General features: G+C 37.6%; 1 protein-coding gene across 1 annotated transcript; it reads right to left on the bottom strand.

Moving 5' to 3' along the window:
- Nucleotides 1-1,295: 1,295 nt before the first annotated feature.
- Nucleotides 1,296-16,940, bottom strand: GMFB (glia maturation factor beta). The gene is made up of 7 exons (XM_082682064.1): nt 16,838-16,940; nt 12,385-12,481; nt 10,949-10,998; nt 9,983-10,032; nt 7,694-7,776; nt 6,580-6,653; nt 1,296-5,011 (listed from the first exon to the last, which is right to left on the bottom strand). Exons 1-7 carry the CDS (start codon nt 16,838-16,840, stop codon nt 4,940-4,942), a joined length of 429 nt encoding a protein of 142 aa, XP_082538190.1. The 5' UTR covers nt 16,841-16,940; the 3' UTR covers nt 1,296-4,939.
- Between the last annotated feature and the right edge of the window lie 444 nt (nt 16,941-17,384).

Here is a 17,384-nt window from a genome sequence, read left to right as displayed (position 1 = left end):
CCATGGCTGCCTAAAGGCTTGCCCCTTCAGCAAGGAGCAGTGGCAGGGGTATTTCTACCTAACAAACGTCTGTGGTGTATTGGGATCCGCCATCCATTACAGGTAAGGAATAGGTCACAATACGGCAGGACTTAATTCCAGGGTAACAGAATCTATACTTAATTGTGTAGGTAACAGTGTCTAGAATCCACCGCCCCCTCCACGTCCCCATCCCCACTCCTACCCCCACTCGCTGACACACACACACACACACACGTACACGGCCTTCCCCCTGCTTTGTCGGGGCAGCACAAGGTGGCTTTTGGATGCAACCTAGACATTCCGCTTTTTCTTTCCTGTAATTGGAAGAGAGGGTTACCTCAGCAGGGAGCTTTTCATGTAGGCTAGGCGCAGATCTCAAGCAAAGGATGAGAGAACTCCCTGATGCTCAGCGATAAGATCTTTCCTCTAACTGGCTTCCCAACATAGCTAAAAATATACCACACAAGGAGAGAGGATCCACTCAGGGTGCGCCCTCATGCAAATGAGAGTGGGCCCTCACTGTGAGGGTAAGTGATTAGAAATGCTTTTTGATGCTGAAAACTGAAAAGGACAAAAAGACAATGAAGGTGAAAAAATTTAGGAGCTGGCCGTCTGAGTAGCTAAGTGGCTAAATTTGAGAAATAAGGAAGATGTTTCCTCTGGCCAACTCTCCTTGTGAGATTCTTGAATATAGGAAGGCAAAAACAGCTCCTTTCACAACGGTAAACCAACTGTGACTACTACATAGTCAATCACAAGAAGTATATGGTAAAGTCTAAATACTATGTTAAGTACTGTTGACTTGTATTCATTCAATAGATACCCACGACACACAAACCACGGACAACAGTCTGTGATATAGGCAGAATGGGTCTTTAACGGACGTTTAATAAATGGTGATAAACTATATTCAATAAAAGATCCTTCAATTTAATTTGATTTCTTACAAAATACACAGACCCTCTAACTTAGTCTTCCCTTTGAAAGCAAGTGTTCATCATTTGAAATAATGCCCTCTGCCCCTACAAACAAACCATTTTAGTATCAGACCAAGTTTTAGAAATTTTTATAATCTCGTTATATTTTCCCTCCCCCGTTCCTACTTTCGCCAACTGATCCACTTATTTTGCCTCTCAGTTTTTCCAGATAAAGTAAACAACTGAATCTGTGTGGTTCACACAGATGCCACAAGTGAGCCAGGCAGGTAATAGTAAATAACAACAAAAGGGAAAGGAGGCAAGTAAACAATGAAAAGCTATAAGTCCTTTCATGTTAACATTTTATTTAAACCAGTACAAGCACCATGCTTAACAGAAGACTGTCCAAAATAAACATGCAATATGAACTCGCACAGACTGAAACCACAGCTTCAGAAGTTGTGCCAGCTGTTGATTTTGTTAAACGATGACAGGAAACTGTTAAAATTCACAAGACTAAACCATTAATGTTTCAAGCCTCCTGAATGAGATTACATCGGACCACCTAAATCAGTGGGAACTACCCTGGCATGTTAGTGATCTCAAACAATATTCAAGTAATTACACGTGTATGAACTATACTCCAAAAAGCAAGAAAACACAGTTTCTATCACAACCTTAATGTAGTTGTTTTAAATATCATAGGGAGATGATCACTGATTTGAAATGTCAAATGGCATAATAAGAAACAAATTTCTCAAGAATATTCAACTTGGGAGCACTGATGTTAAGTGGCCTAAAAGAGTTACATTGTTCCAGAAATACAAAATAAGATTCGTCCAGAAATGTTTGAGACACTTCTTCACATAAGTTGTAAAGGCTCAAATTCTGTAGGTTCCAGTATTATCAGTCTATTGAACAAACAGGGAAAGCAACCATACTAAGAATATTTGAATTGATAGATTACGAGTTACTCTCTACCTTCCACCAAATGTCAGCATTTAAATTCTTATGAAAATATCTTTTCATCACTAGTCCACATTATGGATTAATGACATTGCTCGTGTTTTAAGGTAGTCCAGACATATTTTTAAGAACCCCTTCCTTACTATCTATATGAGTGGGGAACAAAGACAGCCAAATTTAATTTGGCAATAAACTCCTTTAACTGGAAAATTTTTAAAGTGTCAGACCAGGATACAGTTTATGGCTACGTTCGACTCCTGAAAATAGGAGACAAAAAGGGAGAGAAAAGTGCTGACATTTTGCTACAAAGATCATTTAGTAATGACAATACAAAATTCAGCAACACCCTCTTAAACAAGAGTATGTTTAACTGCACTAGGCATTTAGTAAACTTTTTAGAAATAGACAATTTGAACATTTATTTTAGAAGTCAATTAAACAAAAACAGCCAAACAACTTTTTTCCTAACATAATTGCTTCAATACCAGAACAAAGTGAATACTATTCAAAACTCTTTGACATTTTGGAATTTCAGCATAGTCACCTGAGAACAGTTTGCTTCATATGTCATTTATGTTGCCACAAAAATCATACTAAAAAACATGCTGTGATTACGAGTCAGTTCTATTTTGACAACATTAGATGCTATGCAGAACTTATACAAGGCCAACAATTTCAAAACTAATGGTGACTTAGAAGACCATGAAGGAGGTTCCCAGGAAAAAAGCTGCTGCCAAAAAGGAAAGATGAAGTTTGAAGGCTGAATGGGAATGGCTGTACCAGAAATGGAATGTAAAAACTGGAATTACAAAATCTGGAGTTACTATTAGGGAGAAGGCAGAAAAAGAGATTGAATAGGAAATATACTCAAAAAGAACAATGCAAAATTTGGTTAGATGAAAGGGAAATATATATAAAAAACAGAGAACACTCTAGGACAAGGAACCTATAACTCTCCCTATAGGACCAAGGAAGTGAAAAAAATGTTCTACTGATCCCCTAACCTCATCTATTGTCTTGCAAAAATACATGTTATCGATAAGGAGTCAGACAAGCTCAAAAAAGCATGGTTTATCACAGCTCTTTGTCCTTGTTAGAGAACAGGGGAGCTAAGAGTTCTGTGTATGGAGGTCAATATTATCTGACATTATGGAGGACCTTCCAATTAAATTTAAAAAAAAACACCTAAAACATGCAAGACAAAATAAGGAACCTCACTAAAAAATACATTCTTGCAGCCCTAGATTCTCTTATTGCTGCGAACCTGATGAAACAAAATCTCATTTCCTTCATTCAAAAACATTAGAAGAAGTGTCCAGTCACTTGGATTACATTTGCATTTCTGCAGAATTATAAGCATTATTCTCCAATATCAAAATAGCTGTTTAAAGAATTCTTAAACATCCTGGGTGAAGTTCTCTCTCTCAGGAAATTGGAATAAAGAACCCTTCCCATTCATTAACCAAAACAAATACCCCCTCTAGCACTTCCTCATCTCCAACTAACTTCCTATTGCTTCCTGTTTTTTAGATTAGTGAAGCCAAACAGTGTTGGAATAGAAGATTCAATATTGTGAAAATTCCAACTATCTTCACCTCTTTATTAAAGTTGGCACAGAAAGCTTAAAAAAATGCAAAGCACATATGAATGGGAGATACGCCAACATTAAAAAAAAAGCCTTTGCTAGTTTTGAAATGATTAAGATATTCTTAATAAAAGAATTCACTCACCAAATCGGGGTAGTCTTTAGAGTCTCAAGACCTTTTGTCAAATTAATGTCAAGATAATCTTAAACAGTTACTCATATGTTTTTAAAGTACACTATATATCAGAATCCTTGCTTTAATAATGCCAAGGATACCATCATCTAACAAGACAGGTGTCCAGTTTAGAGTATCTTCTGACATTTAGGATGTAAGATGAGATTTCTATTGATGTGTTAATGTTATTAACTATGGCCAAGGTTTTAAGATAACCATTTTTTTTCCTATGGCACAAAACTAATCACAAATATGCCCCAAATTATAACTCTCAACTGCCATATATTCACCAATGCAAGTAGATAGTTGGAATTTTTAAAATATCAAGTTGATTTTATTACAAATTCCAGATACACATATTAGAAAATTGTTTTACTTGGACCCTTCACAAAAGTATTAATTTCACCAAATCTGGAATACTGGCAGAGTGTAGAAGTCTTAAACTAAATGTAAAGCTAACAAAGGCACAGTATTAACACATGTAAAATAACGAGCATTCACAGGACATTAAGAGGTGCTTTATAAATAAAGTGTTATTAACGTAGATTCAAAACTATCTAGAAATGACACAACCAGGAATGAGGCCCTTAATTAGTTACAATCCATCAATTTCTAAGACTAAAATGCTATTTTCCATAAGAAGAGAACCTAATAGTCATAACTTTATTATAAAATCTAACTTCCAGACCTTAAGAACAAGCAATTGATGAAAAGTTTCTGGACTTGATTAAAAGGATACAGAAAATTAAGAAGGCATGGAATTGATGAAAAAAATGCTTGTAATGCAGATTATACTATAGTAAGTTATTATTCATGGCTCAAAATTGGGTCACTCAAGTCTTTTATCCCAAATTGATTTCAAAGATTTGACAAGTGATAATATGCTATTTTCATATATAAACTGCTATATCCAGTATTTGTCAAAAGGAGGCAACTGTTGTCTATCACAATCTAATACCCACTTTCCAATGGTGTCTGTAAATAGTAACAAATTCTGAACCATAAGTTGTAGAAATTAGTCACAAGAGTGCAAAAAGTCCCTGGAGAGAAGTAGTCCACCTAACAATTACAAATATAAGGAAACACTTTACAAAGTTTCATTACTATGAAGATGATTTCCCCTTTGTTCAAACTTTGAACAAATGAAGAATTTTTCTTTACTGCAGGTAACAGACTGTAAATAACAGTGCATTTTTAGGCATAAATAAGTATTTATGTCTGGTTCCAGTATGGTCAGGTTAATACATAAATACTTTAGAAACACAGAAGTTCACATTAGTGGAAAAATCCAAGTTTCTCACGTAACCATTCTTCAGTTAGGTCTTCGGTATTTCTTATTTCAAATACCTTAAGAAAAAAATCAAATATTTTGTATATTTGAGTATTAAATACCAAATTCTCCTTCCTTTCATGTTGGTCATGACTTAATCTGTGTAAATTAGATATACCTTTACGTTTCTTTAAGTGCTAGGGCCTCAGTTACCAAAGTTTAGCAATCAAGACAGCATAAAATCAAAACTCTTAAAAGCACAAATCTACAAATGTTCTAAAAGAGTAGTTCTGTAAATATTATCCACTAAAAGAGAGAGCCACGTATACACACTTAAAATCAATCCAGTTAGGAACTGGAAGAGCAGGTGCTGATCCTTCACAGGTGGAGGGAATACAGCTCTTTTTATAAGGATAGATTAGTGGTCCACAGCCACAAATCTCTAGCCAGAATCTGAACACACACAGGCCCAGAAAGTATAACGGCTATAAAAAGACAATTTGTGTAAGACAATGTAATAGAGCAGAAAGGATGGCATTTGAGGCCAGATGAAAGTTTGAATCCTAGCTCTGAAATGTACTAATATACAACCCTAGGCAAGTCATTCATCCTCTGAACCTCAGTTTTCCCAGATAAGAACAGGAGTTTCACCATCAACTTACAGAGCTGTGGTGAGGATTCAATCAGATTATTTGTAAAAGTAACTTGTAAATTGTAATGCCTTAATTCCAGCACTTTAGGGCAGGCCTAGGATTAGAGCAGACATGAGCCTGTTAACAGAGCTCCTTCCTAACCACCCAATCCCCTTAGAGCAACTCCAGCATATTCCCGTGGTACAAATGAGGATACGTAGTGTCTATAAGTTGGTGGTATCAATGACAATCATGTGGGCTAAAGGGAAAAAGCAGAGGGCACTTAAAAACATCACCTGGGTTGATAATTAAGCACCCAAGGGGAAAACCCTGCTCTCCTTAAAATAAAAACTGAAAGGAAATATTATTTAATACCATTCCAGTGATGTAAAATTCTATTTCAAAATGTTAAATGTATATACTTTTTCAACTCAAACTAATGCATGGAAGTTAAATAAAGTTTGAAAGCAAGTACCACTCTTACCTTTAACCTTCAAAAATGCCATAAAACAATGGGAACATGTTAAATCTTGAAGCAGGTGTCTCATATGAAACAGAATGTTCTAATTTAATAAAGCTAATACTATTCTTAAAATTTTAATTTTAGATTTGGAAACAATACAGTTAACTGCATAGCATGGAATTCCTGCACAGAATTTGGTTCATTTAGTCTATGGTAAAGGGCCCAGAGAAGCTTCAAATGCTGCATTTATCTACTAGAAATCACATTATGGAAGATGAAAAATTCTCAATAGATTGAGTAGTTTTCTAAAGCTGCCTATATTTTGAATATGAATTCTTGTAATCAACTTATAATTTTCATTCCAAAAACACTTTTGGTTAAAGACTTCTATCATTCTATTTCCAACTAATAAAAAGCTCTAGTTTACTGCTCTGTTCTAAATAACTTTCACCTACATAAAGAAATACTTAACTCTTCAGATTACTTGGGTATTGCTCTATTTACAAAGGGAAAAAATTGTCTCAACAAGTTAGTCAAATATAAATGCCACCTTGGTGAGTTCAGCTGTTTGGACTAGCTTATTCTTACTCCCAGCATACATCATCTGTTGTTCAGGCTTACATCCTGGAAGAGACAGATCAGAGTAGAAATGAGACTTAAATTTTGAAAGAGTGATGAGTTTTCATTATTTACTTTATAAAAATGACACATTTAGGATTTCCTATGCTATCAAGTTTACAAAAACTTCTGTCTAAATGTGTAAAGGCTGTATTTTGAGTCTTACACTGCATACTGCCTGCACAAAGAGAAACAGCTATATTACTAATGAACAAGGCTTTTAGGTCAGCAAAAATAAATGAGGCTAGATCTCTAAAGATCTTGACTTTTAGAGCCTTGCAAATACTTTAAAACTTTTCAGCACTTAGTTTTGATGGTAAATATCAAGACGAATTTTACAAAGGCCTAATACGTATAGGTTTGGGGATGCTGTTGGGTCAGTAGTGTCAGGAGACTGCCTCTGAAAAAAGGTTACGGTCTGTTTACGTATTAATTAAAAAATAGACTGCAGTATATTTTAAGTGCTACATAAATGATACAAATAATAAAGTTCAGGGAGGAGTTCAATGAGCAGAAACTTTATTGTGGGCTTGAATGGTGGTGGCAGTGGGAGTTCTGGTGATAATGGATACTTTAAATACCAATAAGCCATTTTAATATCCAATGTAAGCTACTCTGGGACTATTTTCAAGATTATAGGCATATCACTGGTAACTACTATTTTAAAAATAAACACCAAATATATATCATAATCATACACATAGTTCACATACTTATAAATAAAATTAAAATACAGAAGAAAATGTACTTTTGATATTTTAAAATGTCATTACATTTTCCTTAAAATCAATTCCTTAAAACATCTGTACAATTTGACCTAACTACACGTCTAGGAATCTATCCTAAGAAAAGCAAGTTCTAAGAGATGATGCTTTATAGTAACATCCTTTTAGGGATGCATTCATGTGCGTATGGGCGTGCGCACATACTGCAATTTAGGTTATTCAACACTTTTCCTCCTTAAAACGAGCATAATATTTGTCTAGTATAAAAATGGTTTAATTTGATCAGAACCAAATATGCACTATTTAAAGAAATTCACTTACCAACAGGACTGGAGAAAATAAAGCACAGAGGGTATGAAACTCTTCCATCATCATGTTGATACTTATAACTATATACAATGAAGGTTTTTCTCAAGTTAAGGAAACTAAAATTACTGCTCTGTTTGAGACAAGTACTTATCAACAAAGTTCTGAAAGAAAACACGCACCAGGGGAGCTAGTGGGTGGCAAATTTCTATCCTATCCATTTAGGCCACACCTTCATTATTCATTATCTTTCCACAAAATTATAAATGGGCCCCCCGCCAAAAGTTATAACATCTTATACTCTCTCACAAATAAATTTTTTAAAAGTATAGATTTAATATGGATTTTTTCTTTCTCAATTTTTACTATAAACATGTACTAATAAAAGGAACTTTTAAAAAATAATATTAATTTTTTGGTTCTTTTCCAATATGAGCATACATTTTATTGAATAATTTGGTCATGATCATGGTGTAGAAGAAAATTTTGTAAAATATGTCTTTTAAAAGTTGAACAAATGCACTGGCATTTTTCACAGAACTAGAACAAAAAATTTTGCAATTTGTATGGAAACACAAAAGACCCCGAATAGCCAAAGCAATCTTGAGAACGAAAGAAGGAACTGGAGGAATCAGGCTCCCAGACTTCAGACTATACTACAAAGCTACAGTTATCAAGACGGTATGGTACTGGCACAAAAACAGAAAGATAGATCAATGGAACAGGATAGAAAGCCCAGAGATAAACCCACGCACATATGGTCACCTTATCTTTGACAAAGGAGGCAGAAATGTACAGTGGAGAAAGGACAGCCTATTCAATAAGTGGTGCTGGGAAAACTGGACAGCTACATGTAAAAGTATGAGATTAGATCACTCCCTAACACCATACACAAAAATAAGCTCAAAATGGATTAAAGACCTAAATGTAAGGCCAGAAACTATCAAACTCTTAGAGGAAAACATAGGCAGAACACTCTATGACATAAATCACAGCAAGGTCCTTTTTGACCCACCTCCTAGAGAAATGGAAATAAAAACAAAAGTAAACAAATGGGACCTAATGAAACTTAAAAGCTTTTGCGCAGCAAAGGAAACCATAAAGAAGACCAAAAGACAACCCTCAGAATGGGAGAAAATATTTGCAAATGAAGCAACGGACAAAGGATTAATCTCCAAAATTTATAAGCAGCTCATGCAGCTTAATAACAAAAAAACAAACAACCCAATCCAAAAATGGGCAGAAGACCTAAATAGACATTTCTCCAAAGAAGATATACAGAGTGCCAACAAACACATGAAAGAATGCTCAACATCACTAATCATTAGAGAAATGCAAATCAAAACTACAATGAGATATCATCTCACACCAGTCAGAATGGCCATCATCAAAAAATCTAGAAACAATAAATGCTGGAGAGGGTGTGGAGAAAAGGGAACCCTCTTACACTGTTGGTGGGAATGTAAATTGATACAGCCACTGTGGAGAACAGTATGGAGGTTCCTTAAAAAGCTACAAATAGAACTACCATATGACCCAGCAATCCCACTACTGGGCATATACCCTGAGAAAACCATAATTCAAAAAGAGTCATGTACCAAAATGTTCATTGCAGCTCTATTTACAATAGCCCAGAGATGGAAACAACCTAAGTGTCCATCATCGGATGAATGGATAAAGAAGATGTGGCACATATATACAATGGAATATTACTCAGCCATAAAAAGAGACGAAATTGAGCTATTTGTAATGAGGTGGATAGACCTAGAGTCTGTCATACAGAGTGAAGTAAGTCAGAAAGAGAGAGACAAATACCGTATGCTAACACATATATATGGAATTTAAAAAAAAAAAAAAGTCATGAAAAACCTAGGGGTGAAACAGGAATAAAGACACAGACTTACTAGAGAATGGACTTGAGACTATGGGGAGGGGGAAGGGTAAACGGTGACAAAGCGATAAAGAGGCATGGACATATATACACTACCAAACGTAAGGTAGATAGCTAGTGGGAAGCAGCCGCATAGCACAGGGAGATCAGCTCGGTGCTTTGTGACCGCCTGGAGGGGTGGGATAGGGAGGGTGGGAGGGAGGGAGACGCAAGCGGGAAGAGATATGGTAATATATGTATATATATAACTGATTCATTTTGTTGTGAAGCTGAAACTAACATACCATTGTAAAGCAATTATACTCCAATGAAGATGTTAAAAAAAAAAAAAAAAGTTGAACAAATGAACTTCATAAATAAAATGGTGACCACTTAAAAAAACAAATCTTTCTAAAGCACTAAGAAAAGGATATCGAGGTTGTCGTTCAGGTAGTTCATCTTTAAGTTCATCTGGTGAAATGCCCTGGAACCATAAAGAAAACAACTTTTAAACATTTTCTTACCCATAAATTCTTGAGAGATATACCAAGCACCTATTCTACTAATAGGTATAAATTCATAACCTTATACCACAACATAAAATTTTATTTTACTAAATTGTACATAAGCTGAGGTTATTAAAACCTCAGTGCAATGAAAGCCTACTCCAGCCCACTCAGTTTAGCTCTGTGTATTAACTAAACATGGGGCTGAGAGGCAGAGTAGTCTATGCTCATGTTCCAATTGTCAGGAAATACTGAGTGAGATAAGCCAACTCCTCAGAGCAACAACAATATCTGATTTAGGGGAAAAAAGTTAATTTCTTTTCACTCTAAATTAGTTACTTGACAAACTAAATACTTAGGTTAAAGGGCTTTACTTTTTAGTTACTGGCCAACCAATTTAGAAGCAAGTTATAAAGCTGATTCAGTTTTGGGGCTTCCCTGGTGGCGCAGTGGTTGGGAGTCCACCTGCCGATGCAGGGGACATGGGTTCGTGCCCCAGTCCGCGAGGATCCCACATGCTGCGGAGCGGCTGGGCCCGTGAGCCATGGCCGCTGAGCCTGCGTGTCTGGAGCCTGTGCTCCACGACGGGAGAGGCCGCAGCAGTGAGAGGTCCGCGTACAGCAAAAAAAAAAAAAAAAAAAGTTGATTCAGTTTTTACCAGACATATAGCCCTAACTTCTACTACTTATTACCCTGGATTTCATTAATGTTTTATGGAAGGTGATTATATTACCAAGACAATGCACTACACAATAATTAGCACATGCTTTTCATGCATAATGATCATGTCTAAAGGTTTAGAACTCGCTTTAGAAGTAACTGTAACTAATATAGCATCTTTTGGGCAATAATAATTGCTTAATGATAAAACTATATTTAGTTGATCCAACAAACCTCAAGCTCTTCATCCAGCACCACCAGGCGTTTATCCTTATCAATTTTCACTAAAATAAAAATATAGTATGAGTAAACTGTGATTCTGATGTGACTTGATCTACCCAACCCGCAGAGTCCTAGCCCTTTTTTTGGCATCCAAAATTAAAACAGGAAGAAACACAAGCATAAAACACAAGCTTGACTCTACAAGCAGTCAGCATTTAAAAGCTTTTACCCAGAATTCCCAGCACCTAATTTGCTAATTTAGAACTTTATGTCAACTCCTTACATTTACTGTGTATATGAAGAACTTCGTAACTCAAATGCACTTCCTAGATGATAAGAAAAGGTCTGAAAAGGTCATTGTGACTGAGACTGGTTTATTGCACATGGTTAGAATTGCAAGCAAAACGTGGACCAAGGGTCAGGACAGAACAACCGCCAGATTCCCAGCTTCTCCAGAGTCAGGATTTCATGGTGCAGTATGAGTATTCTGAGAAAGTGAATTACCAAATAGTAGTGATATCTCTATTAAAATACATGCAACAGAGCCCAAAGCCAAACTGAAATACGTTTAGATAATCTATGCCTATATTCTTTTCCGTTACTCTGAAAAGTTATCTAATTTTTTATTTTGCACTAATTTCATAGTAAATCCTGTGAGACACAATATGATCTCAAATAGCTTTACTCTTTGTGGCAAAGTGGCACTGACGCACATTGTCACTTTAAAGAACTGTATGCCTACGTTGTAGTATTTGTTTGTAAAAGAACCATAATTCAACAAGCTGTCACCACCTCATTAATTCACATCTGCCAGATGCATCTGTTAACAGTATATAGAGTTTTACATTCTCACCCCCTCATTCTTCCTTTATCTTTCTAAATCACTACCCACATATTAAATATTACCTAAGAATATAAAAGAAATCTGCATAACATCACATACAGTTCACAGTGGAAGAGGCAATATACAAATCATTCTTTCTACTGTCAAAAGTCAGTGACACTTAAAAGTACTCTCCATGAAACTAGAGTTCAAGTCTACAATTGAATTAAGACCTCAAATCACTTTGAACATAATGCTGAACTGTACCACTTTAGGTGTAGGCAAAGATGTCTGTCTGAGGATTAATGGCCAGGCTATTTTTAGTCCCCTGAGAAGTTAAAGGATGGAGTTGGATGGGTCACTACAAATGACCAAGTGACCAAGAAGATGATCATCTTCTCCAGAGCTGTGTAGGCAGCTGAGGGCGGAGGCAGGACACTCTGCCTCTGTTCTGTTACAGTAGCTGCTACTTTTTAAAGTGACCTAACAGATGGGGGCTGGTGGGGGGGGGAATTAAAACTGGAGGAGGTAACTTTCTAAAGGTTCAGGTTATTCGATGTAGCTATAGGATAAAGCCAAACTCCAAACTAAGACCATGTAACGGAGACAATCGTTTTTAGCTTACTTATAATGGCAGCATTGTTCGTCTCTTTGCGAAAACGAAACTTTCTCAGCTTTTCCACTAAATCTTCAGCAACATCACAAACTACCAAAGACTCACTCTAGAAAAGACAAAAATCATGTTATCAAATGCCATGACTTCAATATACATATGTACATGTTAAAGTTATAAAACCTAATACCTTTATGAAGGTATACTGACACCTACAAATGTCATAATTATGTGAAAGTATTAATGTGAAACACATGAACACTTAAAGAGCTTTTAAATCTACCAAGCTTTGTATCTACGTTATTAAATTATACACATTTGTTCATCTTATATGTAGGGTATACTTTCTCTTTGGCTACTAAATATCTCAAAGAACTAGACACATAATAATGTGCAATTTCATCAGAACTGTAGAGGAAGGGAAGAATAAGGGAAAAGTCAAGGATCATTGCTGTTAGAAAGTATAATATTTTTGCACTATGCAGCAAGAACAGGAAAATCATCTTATTACACTTAGAGTTAATAAGGCCTTAGTTCATTTTTGAGTCTCACAACTATGAAAAAATAAAAAGAAGCAAAAGTTATGAAAAATAAACCATAGGAGTAAAGACCGATTACATTTTATATCTTAATTAAATGACTACACGGATCCAAAAAAAAGGAGCTATTAAGAATTATGAAAGCAAAACCAGATGAAACAAATATAAACACTCAAAGAACCTTTTATAAATTATGAATAAATATTAGAAACTCTTCTCCAGAAATCTGGCAAGGAAATTATCAAAAGCACTCTTCTTTTAGTGGTACAAATGCACTATTGATTGCAAGCATGTGGATGGAAATCTTTTTCTTTAATGTGTGAACTTTGAACACATACAAAAGTAGAGAATAGTATAGTGAAATCCTATGCACTTAACACTCAGCTTCAATCATAATCAACACATAGCTAATCTTATTTCATCCAAAAACCTCAATACTGCCCCCATGGACCGTCATATAGGAAAGGCCCAAAGTCATTTTAACTATAAATATTTTAATATGTATTAATAAAATGACAGTATGTGCCATTAAAAACATGACAATAACATTATCTCACCTAAAAAAAACTAATAATAATTCCAGTGAATTATTCAAGTAGAGTTCAAAGTTCAAATTTCCCTATTGTTTTAATTTTTTTTTTTTTTCTTTTTTAACAGTGAGTTTGATTGAGTCAGGTTCCAAACAAGGTCCACATTCTTTGGTCTCTTCATATATGGGTCTCCCCCCACCACCCACTTCTTCAGAAAATTATAAGTGTTTTGAGACCAATGCCAAAATACATGTCTCATTACAATCTGAAAGAATTAAGGCTTCAAATTTTAAGTTAAAAGAAAAATTTAAGAAAAGCCTGCTTTTTCATCCTGTGTTGGGTAAATAAGAGCATATGTTACAACAGTAAATAGCTATCAATTTTAAGTTGTCCTTTAAATTCATAACACTGGTAACATATAAGTTATGATATACCATAGGATGTGCTATTTATACAATTAGAAAGTACATCCCACCAATACATATTATCCAATAAATTAGGTTCCTGTAGGAGTCATGTATGTCCATCCTTTTACTTCTCTTTAGAGAAAGAAATGCTAAGTCATATGGAGCTTCCTGAATGCAGTATTCAAGCCTAGTCTATTTTTTCCTATCTTTCAAGAAAGAGATATAAATCAGAAAACTAGAATTTCCAATCTTTCATCAACCAAAGATAGAACCCTTTAGTAGAAACTAATAAATACTTTACATTTTTGTAGGCAAAGAGCAATTTGTCATGAGTCTTATCTTACAGTTCTTATACCCAGAGCTGCCTGTGCAATCCTGACACTCTAAGAATAGTAAACCAAGTGAAAAACATGCTGTGATTTAATCTATATTGCTTTTTTTTTCATTTTCACCCCTCCCAATACCTTAATAAGGCCAAAAATTCCTTCCTACAAGAAAAAGGACCACGGCTCAGCCAACTCTAATGCTTCCAGTCAACAGAAGCATTTAAAAATCAGTATGACACCCTGAAAACAACACTGTATGGTAAATATTAACATACAAAGTGGAGAGTTGAACTCAAGTGGTCATCTATTGGATAATCCACACAATGAACATTTAATGAGTGTTAGCACGTGCTAAGTGCTAGGGATACAATGATATAAGATAAATAGATTAAAACTATGGGCCCCTCAAGGAGCTTATAAAGTCTATTAGAAAACAGACGTACATAAAAATCATCAGGTAAAAAAATATACATTTGTTTGTACCTAGGATAAGAGCTGGAAAGGAGAGAAACTTGATGTTATGAGAACTTATGACTAGTGGACAACAGCATGGTTACAGGAGACTTGCCTGAAAAAGGCATCTAAAGGACCAAAACTGCCTATGTAAAGGCCCTTTGATTAAAGTGAGCACAGCACATCTAAGATAACGAAAGGCCAGTGTGACTCAAGCACAGAGACGAGCTGTAACATGTACAAGAGGAGGCTGGCAGGGGCTGGACCACATAGGGCCCAGTGGGTTATACTAAGTATTTTGGTCTCTATCCTATGAGCAAAGGGAAGCCACTAAGGTGTTTTAAGTAGGTGGTGACAGGGAAAGTGATCAGATTGCATGCAGGAAACAGGCAGTGCACCTGGATGAATAGACCAAGACTTGTTAACTGACAAGCCTAGTCCAGGTGAGAGACGAAAAGTAGCTTAGACAGACTGATGAGGATAAAGAGAAGCAGGTGAATTCTGTTAATAATTGTTAACGTGTATTAAAGGCTATGAGAAAACACTGTGCTATGTAATTTACATGGATCTCTCTTCATCCTCAAAACAATCCCATTAGATGGGTATTATAGTATACCCAATTTGCAATAAGCTTATTAATAAGATTTAGAGAGGTTAAGTATATTCCCCAAAGTTATGCAACTAGGGGAGCCAGGACTCAAGCCAGACAGCCTGACTTTAGCCCACACTTAACCACCACAAAGGAGCTGGTGACAGACAATACTGGGAGGGGTGGATCGGTAAAAAAGGTGACTCCTAAGCTTTTTGGCTTGTGTAAGACTTAAACAGTGCTACCTTCCACTAAGTTAAGGAACACTGAGGAACACCAGGTTTGAGGGGAAGGAGATGAGTCCTATTTTGGACAAACTGAGGGGGCTTTGAGGCACTCAAGAGGGGAAAAGCTTCCCAGGGGATGTTAACTAAATAGTGGGATATAAATATCTGTGCTGGATCTCAGAAGCAAGGTCTGCACTACAAATTCACAAGTCATCTACATATAGGTAAGTGGTAATTGAAGCTATGAGTGCAGGTAAGAAACGAAGGAGAAAAAAATACAAAATGTTAAATGAAGCATTAGGATGGAGCCTAGGACTCCTACTTGTGATCTACAGGATAGGAGAAATGCATGGGACACAGACAGACCAACAGGAGACGACGTAGGAGAAAAACCAGTTCTGTATCCTAGAAGCCAAGGGGGAAGCATGAGGGAAGAAAATGCTTCAAAGAGGGGAGCGTGATCAACACCCAGAATGCAGCTGAAAGGTCAGGAAACGTGAGAATTGAAGAGTGAGTCCCTTGGATTTAGTGACCAAGACAAGATCTATTCGATGGAAGTGGGTTGAGCAATGGGTGGGAGGTCAGAGAATAGAACAGTGGGAGTTTTGTGTTTTGCTTGTAATTAAAGACACGAGAAGCATATTTTAAAACCCGATGGGGAAGATGCAGGAGATCCTCGTTGGGTAACTAATTTAATTCTACACTTTATTTTTGAGCGCGGGGTCTATCCCATACGAGACGGAAGCCAAAACCCCCAGACCGCGCAAAACTAAGATTTTGATAGTTACTTTAAGGCCAAGGGTCAAAGCACTGGGTCAAAAGATTTCCAACTGCCATAACTCGAAGAAAGCATGGATAAAGAGAAATCCTTAGAGGCAGGCCAAGGGAAGGAGGAAAAAGAAACTAAGGTGAGGCCGAGAGAATGGAGTAAGAATTCGAGCCCTTCCCCGCAAAGGCGGCCAGGCCGAAAGTGCTCGGCGTCCGCCGGCCCTTTGGGCCTGGCCCGGCCCTGGGAGAAAAGCCGGCGTTTGGGGGAGCCCTCGCCTGGGCCAGACCCACGGCCCCTCCGACGCTTCAGCGCAGCAGCAGCTAAAACCTTCCATCCAGAAGGACCCGGTGAGAATCACCCACCCGCGCTGGTCGCACCCTAGTCGCCGAGCCCGCTGGACGATTCGACCCCGGGCCCGGCAGGAGGATGCTGCCCTTAGGCGAGGCGGCAGCGTCCGCGGGCGGAGGCCAAGACTCAGACTCGGGGTACCCACCAGCAGCCGGGCCGGAAGCGGCGCCGACCCACCCCGGGCGCTGCCCGCCGAGACCGGTTCTGGCAAACAGGAAAGCCCGGCGGGCTGGCCCAGCCCTCCGGCCGGCCCCCACCCTCCCCGGCAGCAACTCACCATTTTCCTTCCGGCCGTCAGCAGCCTTTCGCCTTCCCTCGGGTCCCTTTAAGAATGGCACGACAGCCGCCTCCCTTCCTGCCCGGCGCCAGGCAGAGCCGCCCCCACCAAGCTACGCGGCAGCGGCAGGCCGGCACGTGACGGTGGACGGCGGGCTGCGCGGCTCAAAATTAGCCGAAACGCGAGCGCCCGCTTGCTCTTCAGCCACCGTAAGGGAGGATGCCCTGTCTGATTGGGAGTGGACAACCGTGCCAAAATACACTCTTAAAACTCAAGCCAGTTTTTGCTTCCTTTTAACTTTCCTCTGAGATCAATTTCCTGGTGACATGATTAAGTCAACGATTTCAGTGGTAAATGTGTGCGTTAACCCTGGCTTCCCTCCCACCCTTTCCGGAACCCTACCCCAGACTCCCACCAGCTTCTGGGACTTGATTAATACATTTCTTTTCTCAATGGTGTTTATTTATTGAAGTATGATTGAATGATGATTGATGTCTAGATGAGTGCTCTCATCTAGAGCCGTTGTCTAATCGCACATTAAGAAGTT

This window comes from Grampus griseus (genome assembly GCF_964374135.1).
Source record: "Grampus griseus genome assembly, chromosome: 2".
NCBI lineage: Eukaryota > Metazoa > Chordata > Mammalia > Artiodactyla > Delphinidae > Grampus > Grampus griseus.
This window is presented reverse-complemented; position numbering and strand designations above follow the sequence as displayed.

Coding starts and splice junctions, on each gene's coding strand:
- GMFB (XM_082682064.1), bottom strand. Junction 10,033..10,948: donor TGCTGGATGAAGAGCTTGAG/GTTTGTTGGATC, acceptor TTATGGTTCCAG/GGCATTTCACCAGATGAACT. Junction 6,654..7,693: donor TATTTTCTCCAGTCCTGTTG/GTAAGTGAATTT, acceptor TGTCTCTTCCAG/GATGTAAGCCTGAACAACAG.